The sequence below is a fragment of the Tachypleus tridentatus genome, chromosome 1, assembly GCF_004210375.1.
Source record: "Tachypleus tridentatus isolate NWPU-2018 chromosome 1, ASM421037v1, whole genome shotgun sequence".
In the NCBI taxonomy this organism is placed as follows: domain Eukaryota; kingdom Metazoa; phylum Arthropoda; class Merostomata; order Xiphosura; family Limulidae; genus Tachypleus; species Tachypleus tridentatus.
Genome location: NC_134825.1, coordinates 60782600 through 60804239, shown reverse-complemented (window position 1 = coordinate 60804239; position 21640 = coordinate 60782600). Strand labels below are relative to the sequence as shown.

Here is a 21640-nt window from a genome sequence, read left to right as displayed (position 1 = left end):
TACAAGAAGTATGAGATAAGAAATAACATTTCAAATTATAATGTAGTTTCAATAGAGAAATACATAAAATGTATATTGTTTCATATATAGATTTAACAAGATATAATAGTTTGTAATATTTAAAGATATGTAATATTTATGGGGAAGAATGGTCATAACATTACTCTTTAAAATTAATTATGAGTGTGAAAAATGATTTTGCACAGGAGAGTATACGACACTGGAAGAGAAAAATGGAGAGAAATGTCAAAGAAAGAGAAGATTTAGACTCAAAACTACACGAACTTTATTTGTATAATGAAATTACTGAACATGAATTGAAAAACATGACTTCTCAGAAAGAGGTAAATATTAACTATCAAAGTGAAAATATAAAATTTGACTAAAGAACAAGTCATGGGTATTTTCAAAATTTTTATATATGTTTTAATCTATATTTTGAGTATTTTCTATACAGAAAATATTAATAAAAAATACTAATGTAGCCATATATGACTATATTATGTATTAAATACAAGTTTTTTTATTGTTATTTCGTTTCAGCTGAAAAATGATTGCTATTTCACAATTAAGTATTTAGTGTGACAAGTTAATTTGTGGCATCATTAATATTTAAAATATTCCTTTTAGATACAGGACAAAAGAATAACTCTTAAATTAGATAATATTCTTAGTAAAGAAGCTATTTTACAAAGAAAGCTGAGGAGCTTCAATTATTATTTTTACTTTTTCAGGTGAGTGTTCCTGTTTATCCATGAAGAATCCTGTGGAATAAAGTATTTTTCTCATATCTTTTTTAATATAAAGTATACGAAACCAGTTTGAATATGTTTTTACAAATAATTTTGGAAGCCATGGAGTTCTAAATTCATATAAATTTTGGAAGTATATGTTAATCTTAGAAAATGTATTTGTTTTAAAGATCAGTTTAAAACATTATACATAACTTAGTCATTTGTAAAAATGTAGCCTTTTTAAAGACTGATGATTTCTTGAATATCATATATTTCTGATATAACATGTTTAATAAAAGCCACAAAAATTGTTTTAGGATATACTTGTGGAAGAAAGTCTGTTGAAGGTCAAACTGAAAGGTTTACATCAGATTTTAAATGATTGCGTGAACACAAAATTTGCAGCCCAGAAATATCAACTTGACATAAAAACAGTATGTTGTTTTTTGAACTTTTTTAAAATCAGATTATTATCATTTATTTTTAATTATTTAAAACAAATGTATTAATCTGTGGGCAAGTAAAATTTGTTTAATTAAATATTTTTTAAGTGGCTAGAGCATTATTTGAATTTTAGTTGTGATAGTCATTAAAAAGATATTCATCAAAGAATGAATCTGTAGTAAGGATATTTATACATATAGATGGTCAGCATGCTTTCCTCAGAGGAAAATTTTTCCTACTGATTTTTCAACATTCTTTGAAGCAGTTATTGGGGTGCAGGTGTGGATTTGCTGTATCTTGATGAAAAAGTATTTGATAAGATGCTTGTTAAAGGGTATCTCTGTAGGTGTGTTGTAGGTATGCTCATTAGATTGAAACTGACTGTATGAAAACATGACAAAAGGTTATAAATAGAACTCATTCAAATTGGATTAATTTTACAAGTGTGGTATCTCAGGTCTCAGTGTTAGGATCTTTGTTTTTTTATTTATATAAATGACACAAATGAAGTAATGATCAACAAATTATTTAAATTTGATGATATTAAAGTTTTGAGTGTTGCTGACTGTAAGGAGGATGCTGCAGTTTTGTTACAGAACTTTGGCTATTTGGTGAGGTGGGTGGATAAAATGGCAGCTGGCTTTTAATTATAATAAGTGCAAGGTAGCACATGTGTGATATTACAATTTGAATTCATGAATATAATTTTGGAATAACTTAACAGTGTTATGGAAGAAGAAGATCTTGGTATTCTGATTGATTATTGAATATGTTATTGTTGAAGGCAGAGCAAATAGGATTTTTAGGTTGTATCTACAGAAATATTAAATGTAAGTTTAGAGAGGTTATAGATTATTTGTTCAGCTAATATAGAGTACTGTACTCAGTTTTGGGCTTCTTAGCTTAGAAAGGATGTTATATTGTTGTAAATTGTGTAGAGGATGGCTACTGGGATGATACCTGGGATAGAAAGGTTGACACATCAGGATAGGTCAAGATCTATGAAACAAAAAGAGGTGGATCTGATAGCGATGTTTATGATTGTTGAAGGAATTGGTAGTATTGATGCAGCATCTTTTTTTTTTCCATGCTTAATGATAAGAATAAGGAACACAGGTATAAATTTTGGCAAGGTAGGAGTCATCTTCAGCTGATATAACTTTATTTTTATAACAGAGTAGTTGGCTTTTGGAATTTCTTACATTCAGGTATGGTAGGTTTAGTTACTTTAAAAGGAGTTTAGAAGGAAATCTTGATAAATATTTGAATGATAAGGGCTGGCTATAAGTGCTTAGTATAGTGGATTGGATGGCTCAGATGAACCAGTAGGTCTTTTGCTGTCCTTAAACTATGTATATAATTTTCTTTGCAAAAGATTCTGATGTAAATATTTCATCTATGTTTTCATACTGAATAACACAAATGCCTGTTTCATTCTTCATGTATATGATGTTTGAAATGGTATATTGTAAAAGCAACTTGTATCATTTTTCCAAATGGAAATCCTTTTTGATCAATTACTTTTATAAAATTTTGCTTACCATTGCTGAAGTGTGAGTTTTTTATGGTCTTTTCATGTTGGTTCTGGTGACCTAATTGATCTACATCCTATTCTTTTGTTTTCTGATGCTATCAATTACAAGGTGTATCTTCATTTTGAAAAATCCAAGTCTCCAGTCTGAACAGATTTTTATAATCTGAGTGTATAAATATTTTGCAGTAAAAAAGGCTGTTACATATCATTCTAAAACAAAGTGATAAATTTTTGGTGTCATTATACTGCTTACAAAATGACAAACAATGTCATAAAGTAGGTCTGGTACATGGTTTTTCCCCACAACTTTATATCTGCTGTAGTTGTCATATGGCTTACTGACTTGCATATTCTAAATCATTATAATATAATATAATTGACTCTCTGTAAAATATCTTCAAGCATAGTTTAATATTACTTTATTATCATTATTTTCATTTTCTCTCATTTCATGTAACTTTTATTTCCAATCGTTATTACAACTTTTTTAAGTTTTAAAAATAATATCCTTGGATTAAATCTAGTTACACAGATATTTTATCTTTTTTATTGTTTTGATAGTTATAATTTAGGAAGTTAGGAGAACTGATGGACCAAAAACTGCAAGCTACACACACACACATTAAAAAATTAGAAAAGCAAAATAAAAAAAGAGTGAAAACAATTTACAAAGGCCTATACAGAATTCTTATTTGTCTAAACAAAAAAAATCATAAAAAAACACTCAAGTAATTATATTTATGAATTGAAAATATTTACAACAGAAATTCTTTCAGTGGGTTTTGTGAAATTATTTAAATTTTGGTGTTGTGTTAAAAGTGCTGTTTATTAAATATGTTAGACTTGACTAATAATAATATGTTTACAGACAAAAATCAAAATTGTTATTTTGTCAAGCTTTACTTTGATAGGTTGTTTACATTCATTTTCTCAACCACTGTATTTTCAGCTAAATCAAGATGAATTATTCATTAATCTAGCTAACATATAAAACTAATAACCACAAGATAAACCTAAAATTTGCAAACCCTGAAACCCTGTTTGGGTGTACAGTTAATCAAGACCTATTTCATTGCAAAAAAATATCTTTCAGCAGTCCAAGCATTTTTATTACATTTTGAATAGATTAGTCAGTTTTGTTCTTATCCCATTTTTATATCATAACATATCATGGACATGAAACATTAAGGTTTTTAATACTAGATTCCTTTCTCTTTTGTGGTTTTGATTTCTAACAAAAGTTATCACTGATAACAAATGCCATCATACAAACATTAACTTCAACTTCTAGTTTATTTATCCAACTGAACATTCTTTTTCATATACTTCTGACATATGATTAAACAATTTTGGAGCATTGTTACAAGTCAGTCATTCATATTAGAAAATAATAAAAGTATTTTTTAGTACCACAATGCAATATAATCATGAACTTGGACACATTTCTTTCATGTGATCCAGCAAATAATTACCAACATCCTTTTGTTTTAGAAACTCATTTCTGTAAATTGTATTAAAACGTAATTTGATATCTTCATAACATATTTCTTCAACAAGTGATTGAAATATGTACATTTTACATTTTTTGTTAAATACCATGAATTGTCACAACTTGTTTACTCTTCCTAAATCTACTTCCTGAGATATAAAAATTAAATTGCAGTAAACATACATGTATGTAACTATATGAGTTACTTATAATAATAATTATTAAAAATAGATATCTAGAAAAAATTTGTATAATTGAAATAATAACCTCATCAGGGCTTTTGTAACCAAATCAATATGATAAGTTGTTGTTAAATTATAAATTAATAATGGCTCATGTGTCATGAAAAATATTTTCGTTAGAACAGAAGAGTGACCACAGGACTATTCTGAGTTGCAAAAATGTCATTTCAACTTTTTAAAATGAATACACATACTTTAAATTATTCTAAAATTAGCTTTTAAATTGCATCTCAGTACATGATTGTGCCATTGCCATTAGTTTAAACAATTACTTTGGTTTCACCTTACAAAAAATATTTTTTTGTATAATATCTTTGAATAATTTATACCTAGTATGATTTACACATGAAACAATATTAACTTTAGGTTAGAACAAGCTATCTTCTCCAAACCCTTCACTTTAACAGCTGGAGTACCCAAGGATCGGTACTTAGCCTTGTGCTCTACAATATTTTCATTAACGGCATACCCTCCTCCCCCAAACTACACTTTAACATCCTAATATACTAACAACATAGCTATATAGAGTACTTCAAGCACTCAAATACCATTATGTTTAGATTCAAGACAACACTTGACACTGTATCTCATAGCCCTCCACCCTACTAAGACTCAAGCAGTTTCATTACATAAAATAGCTAATAAATTCAGAAAAAATTCAATAATTTCAAATTAAAATTAAATAACACAAACATCAATTTATAGAACACCATTAAATTTCTAGGCTTAACCTTTATGTCAAATCTATCATGGAGGAAACACCTTAATAATATTATCAGCAAAACTAGTACAAGAATTAATTTTCTGAAATCTCAGTGGACTTAACAAAAGATGTGCAGCTAGAACCATTGTAACAATCTACAAAGCATATATTAGACCTTTATTCTAGTATGGCAACAGGACAATCTATAACATGACGACTAAACAATGTTCAAAACTACAAAACTTCCAAAACATAGTTATCAAAATCTCGTTTTGACTACTAAATTACATTCCACCAGGTTACTTTGAACCATTAACTGAAATGCCTCCTTTACGGGACTGGTTTATCAATCTAGCATCAAAATATTTTAAATTTATGCTTGTAAGGAATTCACAAACTCAAGAAATTGCATGCATAACTAAAACTCCTGCCTCCTGGGCTAATATATATATATATATTTTTAATACAGTAAGTAACATCATATAATGGAAATGTTATTTTAATTATGTAGTATAATAAATAATGAAGCTCTTTCATTTTCATCTTTGGGTAATGGACAGGTAGACTATTCGATGCCTATTCAATGACAGTTAGTTGTTTTCTTCTGGTACTCCAGTTTCTCCCACAAACAAATTCTATGCCATGAGATTTATAGATCTCTAGACCCTGAAAGAGCCATCTCCCACCTAGCTACTTTAGCAAGGTTATTTTATTTTATATACATTTTATTTATTACAATTATATTTCATTTTTAGTACTTTTGTTATTATTATTATTATTAAAAGTTACACTGCTGACTCTGTCTCCTTCCTAAATCTATTCTCTTGGCCTCCTTCATGCAACCTGGCCTGCCTCTTTTTGACAACTCAGCACTTTATAACAGTTTGCACTTTCCACACATTGTCATCACAGCATTAAGTTGAGATACCAACATGTACTCTTGTATGACCAAACCTTATGTTCGTGAGTGAGGCTGAAGAGAAATGAATGTTTCTGAGCACCCCTGGTTGTCTTGCAAGCCCTTTCAGAGCTTATGAGGTAAAACTAAAACTACTACCAAGATAAACTGAACTGAATTGGGTAATTAGTATAGATAATTAAATAGTCATTCCTACATTCCTTCTGAAAAATTGTGTAATGTATTGTTTCTTTAGTGGAGTGTCCTTTTATTTATAATATCAGTAATGTCTCACAAGGTTAAGCTATTGTAGGAAATTTAAGTTACTAAACTAAATATACAAAATAATATATACAATAAAAGTTTAATAATAAAAATATAAAGTAAGATAATAAAGAAATATATTATGCCTTTCTTACATGTACAAACACTAGGCATTTGTTTTCTAATACTGTCATTAGATTTAATGGTAATTAAATAACATTATGTCAGTATATTCATGAGGAAGCAGAACTTTCACAAACTCTCTGTAAAAGCATTTTTTGACCAGTGAAAACCAATTAAACAGCTGTGACAGTGTATCTGAAGAGAATTGTGGTGTCTGAGGTAAATTGCTATGATTCTTGTTAAAATTTAGGTATGTGGTCATATCATATAACATTAACAAGAACAGATCTTCAAATTTATGTTTATATATATATAATGTAATAAATGAATAATACAATAAATATTTGTAGTACTGGTTCTGTAGTGCTAAATAGAAAACAATATGTTAAACATACTTTAGCACAACTACTTTTGTAACTAACTTCTGTCACTTAACAAAACACAAAGAGCAGGTAACAGGAACCAAAAGCTGATAAGTAGATATAATAAGCCTTGAGAGTGTTCAATGAAAGTAATAAGATTTAGGAAGGAAAGTTATAAGAATAATAAATATGGCTACTAAAGTAATTACAAAAAACCAACGTAACTAATGATACAATGTCAAACCATATACAGGACAGTTATATAGTTAATATAACTTTGTTTAACCTTCCTCTAATGCCTTGCAGCAATGAGGAGAAATACAAAGATAATTTTTTCCTCAGTTGTTCTGTTCCTTTATCATCATGTTCCTGAGGGTGCTAAGGACACCTTCAATTCATTGTGTATGTGGTTGTAATTTTTCTTCTCATTCATTTATGTTTTGAATTGTATTTGTAATCTTTGTATTGAATGCTTTTTGTGGCAGAGAATTTGAATGTTGTGTAATTAAGTGTCCAAACCACTCGACTTGTTGTCTCCTGATGTTTGAGAAAGCTGGTCTAGTTTTCATATTTGTTCTTATGTCATATAGCTAGTATGAACTATATGCATAATAAAAACTTGAATGGATGGGAGGTAAAACTTATGGTGGTCAATACACTAAAACTACTTTTCATTATCTTCAAAAGGATTAAACTATGGACAAGTTTATAAGAGGTCATAATATTTTGTAAAATTACTAAGCCCATAATCACTAACCAAAGTACAGTTAAATGTCCCACAAAACTGAAGGAATGTTATGTTGAAAATGTGATATGAGATAATCTTGGTTATTACAAATAAGAGTGAGTTTGATCTGTGGCTAAGAAACTGTGATTGTTGAACAAATTCTCTTATATCTAATTAACTGCAAGTAGTAAATATTGTAACATAACTAATTTGAACTATTTGTATTTGGGAATGTAAAGGTTATAACTTAAATTCAAACTGTCCATTTGTTTGAAATCTTGGAAACTTAATTTTTAATTTATGGTGTTGATATCTAAATTCAAGTAGTGTGCTTTGTTTTCAGTGAAATAGCTTTTTTCTCAGAATGAACTTTAGTAATAAAATGAAATATGTTGTTTTACAGGCAGTGAAAGAGAGAAAGGAAGAAATAAAATGTTGTAAAGAAATGTTGCAAACAGAAATAAATCTTGCCCAACAGAAAAAACATGATCTTAGCCAACAACTTCAAGAATGTAAAAACAAGATCAACAACATGCAGACAAGGTAAATCCAAGAGTTACCTGATGTGGTGATTAGATCATAAGAGTTATATGGAAGGCTTTGTTTACCTGTTTTCTTTTTTCAGAAAACAGCCCAGTTTAATGTTCCTCTTGAAAAAAAGTGAAGCATTAGATGCTCATTTCTTAAGTAGTAGCTTGTCCTCTTTCTTTTACTGTTCATAACATATAATTTGGCTTTTGAGTTTTTGTTTTGAAAGGGATTCCGGTGAAATATTTTTGTCCTGTTTCTAAGCAAAAGAGATAATTTTATATATATATATCACCGGAAGAAGTGTCATCTGTGTATCTACATTTCAAGCTTGCACTTTTTAATTGATTTCAAGAAAATATCGTATGCACCCTTACAGTTCCTTAAGAAGTGTTATAGAAAGTGGATCACTGATTTGATCTGCCACCTAACTCTGGTCATGCTTTCATTTTCTGACTATTTTTAACTAAAATTGACATGTTTTATGGATCACCAGGGAATGACATAAGGGTTGGCATTTGGTTCAGACTATCCTTTGTTACTTGTGTGGACCCCTGTATGTTCTTTATACTATTTATTCTATTGAATTTTACCAAACTTCAAAGGCACATGGGGAGTTGGTGTACAGATTTGGTCTCTATACTTTACCTGTGCATTGAATAGATATGCCAGCCACTATAATGATATAATTTATCTAGAATTTTATGAGGAAATCTATTTTAGGTTAAAAGGAATCATAACTATTAACAGTTGTGCTATACTAAGTAATTAATTATTGTTGTTCCATGTGATATTGTATTTTAACCCTATTTTATGGAGACATTTAGTAGTAATTAGAGGGAAAGTGTCTTCATTTAGCAATGATACTAATACTGAATTTGCTATCAACCACAAAAACAAACCAAAAGTAGATGCTTTATTATTGTAGTTTATCATGGTTTATTGTACAACACAATAAACCTCTTACTGACACTTATGGTTTTAAAGGATTCAGCCTGAATGATGAGAATATTGAATAGTCTTACATTTTATGTGATGTTTTTACATAATTTCAAATGTTTTTTGTTTATGCAGTTAGATAAATGTGATCTATAAATACAGACATTGTATCATTATTATTAGATTGTATGTTAAAAACATTAAAAACAAATTTCAAATAAATAAGAAGTCTTATCAACAAAATGTTTTTCTGTAAAATGATTGTCACAAACAAGTATGCAGGCAAGTTGATACATGTTTTTGTGCTCAAATATTTTGCACTAAGAATGTTTCTCCAGGCATCAAATAAATAATTGGAGCTTCTTTTGATAATAAATAATGGGGAAAATATTTACAATTTAATGGGCATATTTTACAACTTTCTGTGTTAATCCTATCCTTTACAAACATTCAGAATCTGATTTTCACACTCCTATAAAATATGCTGCTTAGTTTCGTATTGCCTGGAAGACTTTTCAGCTTCTGAGGTTAAATTCTTAATCCACCTTCTATATATGTAATAGCTATGATGAATGAATGACCAGAACAAAATCATAAAAATACCAAGTAAGTTTCAAAAGATACAGAAAATCTATCTCTTTTGAATAGTTAATTTTTTTTTCTTCCTGAAGAAATGTAAACAGTTGTTTGAAAGGTCAAGGATTTCTGGGTCTTTTAGAATCTAATATACTTAATAATTGGTTCAGATTATGTTATCACTTAATAGATGGTCAGTTAGTCTCTGATTAGACAAGGCAAAACTTGATGTAAAATAATGAAAAGAAGAAAAATAAAAAACAGCATTACAGATGTTAAAATAACTCTGTGTACTAGATTTTCTAATATAGATTAATTATACATTGTTATTACATATTATGTAGATAATTGTTGGAATGTTTGTATGTTGTTGACTATTTAAGCCTGTTTTTAATTATTTTCATTAAGGTACCAACTATTATTAGGAACACTGGGAGTAAATAAAGAAGATGAAAAAAGCCAGGCATATTTGCTTATCAAGGTAAATTCCTATACTGTCTTATATTCTGTAAATTTTAAAAAGTAATGGTGAATAATTAATATCGAAAAGAAAAATATAAAGAAAAGTGCACAAACAAACAAATACTATTCATAAATTACATGTTATGCAGCCTGTTAACTGTGTACGTACTAGCACTGTGTTTATTGTGTGTTTTAGGATGATGGATAAGACTTGCGATTGATTTAGGGAAATCTATATCAATAGTTGTAAACACTTTAACCATAACAAAATGTAACCCAATTTCAAAATGATTCATTTATGTAAAAGTTCCTATGACATTTTATGAAAAATCTGTATGTTTGAAATAAAATGGATATCATTTTTGGATTCAGCATACAGGAATTACTGAAGAAAATGTAAAAATATCAAGACAATGAAACCATTGCAGGCCTGTGTAATTGACAATACAAGGCCTAATAGCAACACAGTTTAAAACAGACAGCAGATAACCTAATGTGGGTTTGGTATAAAATAAAATATTTAAAACTACAAATCATTACTGTTTATCAAATATATCTGACAACATAAACCCAATAAAATACTCTTAAACACATATAATAAATATACAGTAGTTTTCTTAGCCTGATCTTTATTTTCTGAAAGTGTATATCTTGTAACTGCTACAAACCATATATTCCGATCCAGAAAATTGTTAAAAATAGAGTTAAGATATTAGTTTTATTTAAATTTGGTTTGTAGTTCTGCACTTGATACCTAAAAGTGCTCAGGAGTCTGGAAATGAAGTATGATGTGTTATTATTTAAGTTATACTCATTAGCTGATATGATTTTGTGTAATGACTAAATTACAGTTAATGTATCTGTATACATGTATATATGAATTAATTTCTTTTATGTATAAAATTTTAAATAGGGCGCTTTCTAAGCAGTGAAAATGTATTCAAAAACTTGATACTATGTAATAGATAATTGATTGTTGTTTTTTTTGTGTGTGTGTCTGCAAAACTTGCACTTAAATTCTTGTAGTGATTATTTTAGAAATTAAATTAACGAACCTTTTGATTGTTCATAATAGTTTTTTAAAACTTCATTTAATAGGCAGCACAAGAGAAGGAGGAACTTAGACTTCGTGGGGTGGAGCTAAGTGCTGTTGTATCTCAAGCAGAAGAAGAAATGGTGGCTTTGAAGAATAGTGTAGAGCTGGTTCTAGCTGAGAACACTCAATTAAGGCAGACATTAAAACCAGTTAGTGAAGAAGGTTAGTGAAATAACTGTGTACAGTGAGAATAATCATAATATATGTTTATCTTTAAGAACCAGTATAAGACCTTGCATCCTGATACTCCAAGTTGATTCATATTTCTTTATTTTTTGAATACATTTAATTACTAGCAACATTTTGTCATGTGTAATGCTAAGTTTCTGATCTGAGTTTACATATATTTTGTTTCTGAAAGGGCTGTTACATATCCTCCTAAATATTCCCAGTTTTCTGTGACATTACAATATCTATAAAATGTTCCACAACATCAAAATATAGTTTTGATACAAAAATCATGATATCTAGCTTGACAAACATATGGTGATGCCATTTCAAAAGATTAGGTTCTAGATAACTGATAAAGCTTTGTCAATGTTTCTATTACTTTTTTGCTGCAATCAACAAAATAAAGTATTAATAGAAATATGATAATGAATATCACCCAAGAACTAATTAGATATGGGAAAGGGAATAAAAAAGAATCCATGTTTTCTAAGCTAAAGTAGATTTTAGTTAGTTTATGCTAAGTTTCATACTATTTGTTTAAGCAATTCTGCTGTAAGAGGGATGAGATATCTGTGAGATTCTCCTGATCTCAAAAGGCTGAATTATTCCTATTTTGGTGTGAAGTCAGAGTGTTTTGGTCTTTCTTTTGTTTCATGCATGTTGCTGTCCAGCAGTATGTCTTTTATTCAATATCAGAACTCACCAGCAGGATTGGTTGTTATAGTTCATAAAAAATTTATCCAGAATGCTATTTTTTGTCAGGAATGAAAAGCATCTGAAGTCTAGTGTGTGTGTGATCACAAGTATTAGGTGTGTGGGTTTCACTGTTTCATCAGCTTTCAGCATTTTATTATTAATTTTATCACTAATACGAGGCATAATAATTAGCTTGGTTGTGTGAATGTAGACCTTTGAATTTATGTGTATATATACCTCAAAATCATGGTTTGAATATAAAAAAACAAACACATTTATGTATTTTGTAATAACTGAAAAATGCTATTCTTCAAAGTTAGTATTTTAAATTGTAATTTTCTTTTGTTAAGATTTATAATTTTTACCTCTTTTTGTCATTACTGCATTTTAACAACTGTAAAACCATGTGTCTATATCATATCTTTTCACATTCTGTAGCTTCAACTGTTATGTGTCAAGCAATGTTTTTGCCATGGTTGCATTTCATCTTGATCCTATAACTATAATACCTGCCTTGGATACTTGGGGCTCTGAGTTTTATTTTGGTTTTTAATGAGCATTTTCTTAACACATTTTGGTTATGTATTAGTTAATTTATATAAGTATTTCTGAGTTTACTGGGACTTCAGTATTTTTATGTTTTTCAGTATTTTTCACTGAGCAGGTTTTCAATACAAAGTGGCTAATTTCTAACCTTTTGCAATTTGCAGATAGCTAACTGGGAAAAGACACTAGTGCAACAGTACATCCAGTAACTTACAAAAATGGCAAAATGTTGTTAAAGATTATAAGTATCATGTACACAAAGATTATATTATTTTAAATTAATAAATGTGTTATTTATATGTAGTTATTTGCATAGTTTGAGTGCAAGGTGATTTCATTTTGAGTATGTTTAAATATCTATATTTTATTTTTCATTTCACTACCATATCACTAACTGTAGTTACTATCATCAACACACAGTGCAATGAAATGTTTAATGTGAAGAAAATACAAAATTAAACACCTTTTAACTTGTCCTAGAATATCTTAAAAGATCTTCCTATGTATATATTTGTTATCTAAGGTATTTTTCTTTTTATGTACAGTTTATTTGTAATGTTTTTATTTTCCTTACGTGTCCTTTATTGTTTATTATTTATCTTTACACGAGTCGTTGGTGTACCTAGGTGTGTTACAATCAATGTCTTCAGGGAGAATGCACAAGTCTTCAGTAAAATTCTCTTGCACTTATGCAAGACTGTAAGCCTGAAGAACTGAGGCAATGTTTCAGATGTATTTAAAAAAAAGTTTAAACTTCTCAATTATGCATTTTAAAATATAGTTAAGACACAAAAGTGAAATCTAAATACAATTTAACTCTCTTTCAACTATATAACTTACTTAGGCAAGAAACAAATGTAAGTATTATTATGGGCAAAACAGCCAACAATACTACTGGTTGTTATATCTACCTGATAAAAACCAATTTCCAATTTCAAAATAACTAATGTTAAGCTATAGTGTAAAATTAGTTTTTTTATAATTATTTTTAATGTGTATCATCTGAGTACATGAGGCTTGTAAATCTTAACACTAAATGTAGAAAGTTGGAACAATTTACCTATTGTATCAAGGAAACTAGCCAAAGAACTTTAGAGTATATGTGTAATTAACATAGTAAATATAGTTTTTTAGACGTACATCTACACACTTTAATTGCTCGTTCAATTTAGAGATTGTGAAAAATTCAAATTTATGAATTCTTTTGCATTAAATTAAAACAGTTTTGCTTAAACATTTCATTTGAAATAAGGAGTTAAACTTAGGTAACATAAAACTATGAATTATAATGTACAATATCGTATTCTCGAGACTGCTGGTATGGGTATTAAACTTTTAATTAAAATAAAGTACAGAACATTGTTTTAACATTGTTAGGTAATCTTCAGAAGACTGAAACGTTGTTCTGTACCTTATTTTAATTAAAGTTTTAACACCCATACCCAGCTGTCTTGAGAATACATTTTTACTTCAAGTGAATTTCTCATCATTACACATAACAAACATTATTATATTAATGTCATTGAATACAATGATAGTAAAGTTGTTTGAATAAATTTGAATGTTACACAGTGATTTGCACAGAAAGATGTTTAAAGGGTTAAGCTCACACTTCATATTGGTATCATTTGTATTTTTTGGTATAGTTTAATGTACTCAAAATTGTAGTGTGAAGTTTTTAACCCATTCAAAAAACTGATCACATTAAGAGAGAGAGAGACATTAATTTATCATTGTTTTGTTTTAGTATTATTTTACATGTTTAAATCTAACATTTCTGTTGTTTTTTTTAATTTCTTGAGTATTGGCTATTTGTGGCTTATCTCAAGAAGCTATAACTTTTTGTTGCTAGTGATTGTTTTGTACCTATAGAATACAACAGTTTCTTTATTTGACTTGAGAAATTATGTTTGTTTGAACATTTTTATTTATTTCATTCTACAGTGCATCATGTATGTAAAATGTGGTGGTACTGTTACTGTTAATGATTTGAAGTTGTTTATTTTTCTCTTTATCACACAAAGACTGAATACTTTATAAAACAAGTTACAGGCTTTTTGCCAGTAAAATGGTCACCTTCCAATAGGATTCAGTCATACTTATAAAATTGTTAATATTTATTTTTGTATTCTTTTATAGGTAATTTACGTAGAGCCTTCAAAGCTGAAATTGGCAGCAACTGTCTAGTTCAGAGTGACATTTAAGGACAAAGTACTGGGGACTAAGCTATAGAAGTAGTTCAAGTGGTGAGAAAAATGATGAAAATTCAGTCAATAATAAATGCCAACATATTAAATACAATGGGTAGTATGTTCTAGTTTCATCACCGATAGCTCAAAGAATGTATAAATATAAACTTATTCAAGAGACAAGAAAAACAAGTTCAACATTACTTAACTTCCTTATATGGAAACTCTAAATGAGAATATGAAACAGGTAGTTAAAAAGTTCAGTACTGATGTCAGCTGGAAACCTCACGTAACACAGTAACCATTCTTTATCAAAAATAAACCAAGAACATGCGATGATAACCACAGAAACATAATATATAAAATGTTCCTATAAGCAAACCTACATTGGAGAACCTGAAGACACTTTGAAGCAAGAATAAAAGAACATGAAAGCTGCTCATTAGTTTTGACTAATGAAAGCATAAAATTCAACTTCAACATTTGTCATGTTAGTGAACGTAAAATATATTAGGATGATTATAGGCTCACAAGCAGAAGGATTCATCCCCAGTGACAAGTAAAGTTTAGGTTAATCTAACAACCTAAATTATTTGATGGACTTCAAAAAAGTTATTTTTTTCAGTCTTGGTTTCACTCAAGAGCAAAAACTCTTGAGTTACTTATACCACCCACTGTGGAAAATAATTATTGAACATTTCAGTCATGTTAAGAGTTGCTTAACAATAACATATGGTAAGTTTACATTTTTATTTTATTTAAGTTACATCACAGTTTGAAATGTGAATGATAGCATGGTTTATTTCTAACAGCGTGGTATAGAACGACCTGCTTGTGAAATATTTCTAACAGAGTAGTATAGAACGACCTGCTTGTGAAATATTTCTAACAGCATAGTATAGAACGACCTGCTTGTGAAATAAAATTTTATCATCAACATTATTCATGCTTGTTCTCCTGTTATTTCCAAAGTGAACATTGAGTTTTATATGCATGTGCAGTTTTCAAACAGGAAACCGACAATAAAAAATTGCTTGGATGGACTTTGCAGTTTGCAATATACATATAAAATTTACTCAAATTTGGAAAATGACAAGACTCTTTTTATGTTAACATGATTAATCCATTGTAAACAAAAACTAGAGACTGAAAATCAGCAGTTTTTGGCTACTATTGGTTAAATCGCAGATCATTCTACCAACCACATTACAAGAAATACTAGACAGTCATCACACTAAACTTACTTTAGTCTTCCTAGATGCCTTATCAGTGCAAGCTTACCTGAAGGAGAAAGAAGTTTTTCCAAATGTTGTCTTTTCCATCTTTGCTACTTTTATAATTAGTTCTCCAAGTCTTTTTCTCAAGTTTCACTCTCAACTAGGCATTTGATATCCTTTTCAACTTTTTGTTTGTTTAATTTATCATTTCTTATTTTGTATTATTTGGAAATGCTTTGAGTGTTGGCTCAAAACTATACCTGTGACTACTTTTAATTCCTATTTGAGTGGGACATGGCATGGCTTGGTGGTTAAGTCATAGGATTTAAACCTCTCACAGAACATGCTCTCTATTTAAGGAGTAGGTGCATTATAATGTAGCAGTTGATCTTGATATTTTTTGACAAAGATCAGCCCAAAAGTTAGCAATAAGTAGGGTTGACTAGCTGTCTCCCTCTAGTCTGTCAACCCAGAATTGAGGATGGCTAGTGTAGAGTGTACAAGTAACTTTGTATGAAATTAAAAAACAAACAGAATTATATGAACTTTTATTGTTAGCATTACTTACAAAGAGGAGTTTTTTTGTTTTTTACTGGTAGATGAAGAAAAGAAACAGCTTCTTATACTTCAGAGTCAGCTAACAGACTGCTTGGAAAAACTCCATGAGAATGAAAAACAGTGTTTACAATTGCAGAATGATTGTCATTTTTTAGAGCAGGGATTGGTAGATGTTTCAAATAAAAAAACCCACGTGGAGAGGTTATTGCAGGAAAAAGATTCTACATCAACAATGTTTCAAAAGGAACTTGAAGAACAGAAAAAGAAAATAACTCGTGCAGAAAGACAAACTGGACGAATAAACACTGAACTTCAAGAATTATTTTCTCAAGAATGCCTCACAAATTATAAGGTATTATGTATATTTCATGTATTAACTCTAAACAGTGTCATGAATAATATTAAAGTGCTGTAAAATTAAAATAGTCATGCAACTAGCATGCAATATTTTATAATACAAAATTCCACAGATAAATTTTTATTATTATTTAGACCAACATTTTAGTGGGAGCATACTTCTATAAAATTACTTTACAGTTACAAGATTTTACTCTAAATTTCCATCCATTAATTATTTTTAGTTTTATTATACACAGTTTGCATAAGTGTCATAATGTGATGTAACATAAATTCTGTTTCATTCCTAAATGCCTATCAATTTCTACTGTTATTGATGTATTATATAATAGTTATAACGACAATTAATTAATTAATTCTTACATGCATGTGCATGTGCAACAATGGGTCATAATCTATGTATTTACATGTGTTCAGAAACTAGTTATAAGTGCCTGTGTCTTACAATATTGTTGTAAAATAATATACAAATCTACCAATATTACATCATTTCTTCATTCTCATACACAGATTGTGTTCAGTATATTGATTGATGTTAGCATTGTTTAACAAGTTTGGAATTTTATAAAGTAAAAGAAAATTCTTGAATATTATAGCAATAAATCTGATAATTGTAAAAATTTTTTATTCAAAACTTAATTCTGTTATAGTGCTAGAATTTTGATACAGAAACAATTGCAGGGAACCTTTTGTCATGACTGATTTATTAATATTTAAACATAAAATACAGAATTCTTTTAATGTGAAGTCTAAATACAACTCCTGGATTAATTTTGTTAGTTGTATTACATTCTATAGATATTATTTTTAATAATTTTAAGGAATAAAGCTTGTCCTTTTTAATTATATTACCCAAGATGAGAAAGAATAACGTACATCTTAACAGTTTCTAAGCTGCAAAATGTAATAGAATATTAAAAAATATCTAGTGTTTAACCTTATTTTATGCATTATTTATGCAGAAACAATGCTTAGAAAGAAAATATTAAATATTTTACTTCACTGAGATACTTCATTACATAAAAATGTGATATTTTCCAGAAAGATATCAGAATACGTCTCCTTCAGGAAGTAGCAAAAAAGTGTCGGGATATTTTGGTTGACTTGTCAGCTTACAACCTAGACATAAATGAGGAAATGAAAAAACAGTTTGTCAAAGTGAGACGTATTCTTTGTGATCACTGTGTTGCTATTATATAATTTCCAAACAAAAGTTTAATGAAATAACTGCTTATTTATAAATGATTATTTTTATGTCAAAATTTTGAAGCAGTCAAGATTTCTGCTTATGTAAATGTAATCAGGTCAAGTATATACATTTATCAGTGCCACATACAATACATTCGACATTTAGTATTACTTGTTCTTTAAAACATGCTTATAGTAAATCAGATCACTCTTCTTTATACAGTAGGCACTTCAAATATTGATGTATTCTTACCAGAATAAACTTGCTTTGTATGATAGTTGAAAGGCTACCAGTAATTGTAAGATATAAACCTTTCGGCATATAAAATACAGATATGTTATTGAGTACTATCTGTAATTGTTATAGGCCAACATTCCATTTCCAACAAAACAAAATTCTCCTCACCCTTCATGTGCCTCTTCTTCTGCTTCATCTGTGAACTCCAACAGAAGTGACAGTCAGATCTCAACAAGTAAATCAAGGCTTAATTTGTCTAACTGTGCTTCAGGCTCTCAAGTTAGTATTAGCCCAGCAAAGATACAGATTGGAACTGATTTTCCAGGTAAATCTTACATCGCTGAATAGTTGCATTTAAACTTTGGTTATACGTGTGAAAGTCAATGTAACTTTTGGGTAATACCTTTCTTATAAAAGGCATGAACCTGAGAACAAATAACCATTGTTCGTACATTAACATTACAGAATCACAACACTAAAAATATTTTCAGTAAATAGGTTTTTGTTTGTCTTTGTGCATATTAAGGTTAAACTACTGAAAACCAGCTTTAAGTTACTTATAAAGTATGAGTGGTCTTCCACAGTTTGTTGAATAAGTTTATATTTTTTCAATTGCTTTTAATGAAGTAAAACAAAAAATTTTGAAATGAGAACTGAAGACTAAAAAGAAACACAAAAAAAACAGGCTTTGATACCTGTAGTAGGCACAGCACAGATAGCCTGTTGTATAGTTTTGTGTTAACAACAAACAAGACCCAACTACTGAGATCAAGTAAAGAGGATTAACATTTGGAATGTAATAAATTACAATCTTTGTCAAGTGGAGTAATAACATTTTGTGACCTCTGATATGGTAAAATATGATCTGATAGTATGACATATTTAGGATAAAATATAGTATTTTTATAATGTGTTTTAGAACTGTTAGATTAAAATCTGATAGAACAGCCAATGGAAATTATAGTTTGTAAGTGATAAGTCCTGAAAACATTTCATCTATCACATGCAGTGACATTAAGTTTGAGTGAAAATATTATTAAAAGATATGTTGAATGTTTAAAAATAATGCTAAAAAGTAATATAATGAGTTAATTCTTCAACAAAAAGACCTGTTAATCAAGTGCATACTATGTTGTTTGTAACATTTCTCAGCTGTCTTATATTAAATATTGAAAATGATAAAGAAAAGTGTAATCTTGTCCAACTTTAAACATGATAATTTTAAAATGTATTGATAAACTGATTTTCCAGTTTATCTAAATTTACAAGTAAAGAATTAATATTAATGCCACTAACTTTTATCCATTACTCAGAACACTAAATCGAAATTTTTGTGTCTTACAGTTTCTGGTATGAAGAGCCCAAGTTCCAGAGAACAATAAAAGTCAGACACTGAAGTTAATAAAATTGTTAGCCATACTGTTTGTTTATGTATTAAGACATGAGTCCAATTTTGTTTTAAAATTACTAATATTAGTACAACACTTGTCATTGTTGCTACATTGCTTAGTAGTAGTGTTATATGTGATTTTTATTAAAGTTCTCAAGAACATGTACAAATATCTTGTATTTGTTAAAAAGTACTGTGATTAATCATTCTTGTCAAACATACACACAATGCATACTTTAACTTATTTACATGTCTTCCTGGTGTATTATGTAGTAACTAAGTTTTTTATTGGCTGTAACATTGAGTAAATAGTATTATTTTATTTGGTATCAACCACTTTCATTAATTATTTCTGTACTTTTAAATATATACATATATTCATATATGGTACGTAACATGTATAACGTCAGCCATTTACACAACAGTATTCATGCAGTAAATTTATATATTTATTCCATAGGTGCAGTTTTTAGAATAGTTGTGTAAGTATGATGTAATAAATAACAAAAATACATTCAAAAATATATTGTATCTTTAAAAGCATGGGGCATAGGAGTTTGACACGTTTTCATTAGGATTAAGGTTGCTTTCTGATTACTTTGATGACTTGTATTAAACTTTCATTTTCAGATGTAGTGGTCTTTTTTTATATTACCCAATTATATCTACATACTAATTATTTTCTGAATTCTTTGGGCATGCTAATTTATTCCATGATCATTATAACTGACATACATAACAGGTAGACATCACTAACTATAAAAGGTTTGATCTCTTTGTTGCTTGGTCAAGAATACTTTCACTCTCCCTTTTATTAATATACATTGTTGCTTACCAACAGATTGTTCTCAGGCCAACAGCTGGGTTTATGTTCAATGCTTAGTATTCTTGCTGATTTGTTAGAATTGTTTATTTTTATATATTTTTTTTTATAAATTTGGTGATATAACAACAAAATATTTTAATTCAGAAGTTTTATCACATTGAGTTATAGCCAGAAGCAAAACAAAATTTACCAACTAATGTTTCAACCAAGCGTTACATTACAGTTATGTATTAATTTAGTCTAAGTATGCCTAACTATTACTGATGTTATAGTCAGTGTTTAAAAAGTTTTGAGTGGTGAATAAATGTTAATTAATTATATTCTTTTAGTATTTTAATACATGTATTGTCTACTTGGCTGTAAAATATAAAGAGAAGTAAATGTTTATTACTACCAAATATCTTTTATCATTTGTACAGTCAATAGAGTTGAAAAATTTGTGCTGGAATGTCTGTGTTATGTTTTCTACATCCTGACCTAGAATACAGTGAAAATGCTCAAGTATGGTAGTTAAATCTCTTTCAGAGTGCAGATGCACTTTTGTTGACAATAACGTTTCATTTTTCAGCATAGTTTTTACTAAAAATATAGTGCATAAAGAATCGCTTCGAAACTAGGGAAGTAGTTACAGTTTAGAGGTGCAATAAATTCGTTTTAATTAAATTCTATAATTTTTGTTACTTGAACAATAGTTTCCTGTAATTTCTGACTGGCTTTTACACTAGTTTTATTATAATTTATGAACATATGTGTACAGTTCACCATCTGAATACTTGTTTGAACATTTGTGCCAGTTAACACATCAGTCAGAAGAAAGTGTAAAGCAGTTATCAGCCTTGTCTGTAGTTTATTCTTCATTTATAACTTAATGGATAGCTGATTGTGATGATTCTGAAGGTGAAATGATTATAAGTATGTTAAGTAGGCATGCAAGTTAACTGCAGTGTGGCAGAACTGTATTTGTTTCTGATTATACAGAAGTAGTAGTTTCTAATTACATTATTACAACTTTCTAATAATCAAAGTAACATTTGGACACCTCATATTTGAAAATTTTCTCTTTGTCTACATTAAGCTAAAAATATAGTTACTTGCAATCATTTGGCTTACACAAACCTGTGAATTTAAACTTCATAATAGTTG

At 28.8% G+C, this 21640-nt stretch overlaps 1 protein-coding gene across 5 annotated transcripts in view; it reads left to right on the top strand.

Moving 5' to 3' along the window:
* Ccdc39 (Coiled-coil domain containing protein 39) overlaps positions 1 to 20297 on the top strand; it is a 64902-nt gene extending 44605 nt beyond the window's left edge. For 4 of the 5 annotated variants that reach the window (XM_076500090.1, XM_076500098.1, XM_076500109.1 and 1 more), the window contains exons 13-21: positions 207 to 344; positions 1052 to 1168; positions 7924 to 8063; positions 9972 to 10044; positions 11124 to 11283; positions 16540 to 16850; positions 17897 to 18013; positions 18411 to 18606; positions 19626 to 20297. In XM_076500090.1, coding sequence (XP_076356205.1) covers positions 207 to 344; positions 1052 to 1168; positions 7924 to 8063; positions 9972 to 10044; positions 11124 to 11283; positions 16540 to 16850; positions 17897 to 18013; positions 18411 to 18606; positions 19626 to 19663 — 1290 coding nt within the window. In that variant the 3' untranslated portion in view covers positions 19664 to 20297. The remainder of the gene's footprint in view (positions 1 to 206; positions 345 to 1051; positions 1169 to 7923; positions 8064 to 9971; positions 10045 to 11123; positions 11284 to 16539; positions 16851 to 17896; positions 18014 to 18410; positions 18607 to 19625) is intronic. The other variant, XM_076500127.1, reaches the window with a different exon arrangement.
* Positions 20298 to 21640: the final 1343 nt, after the last annotated feature.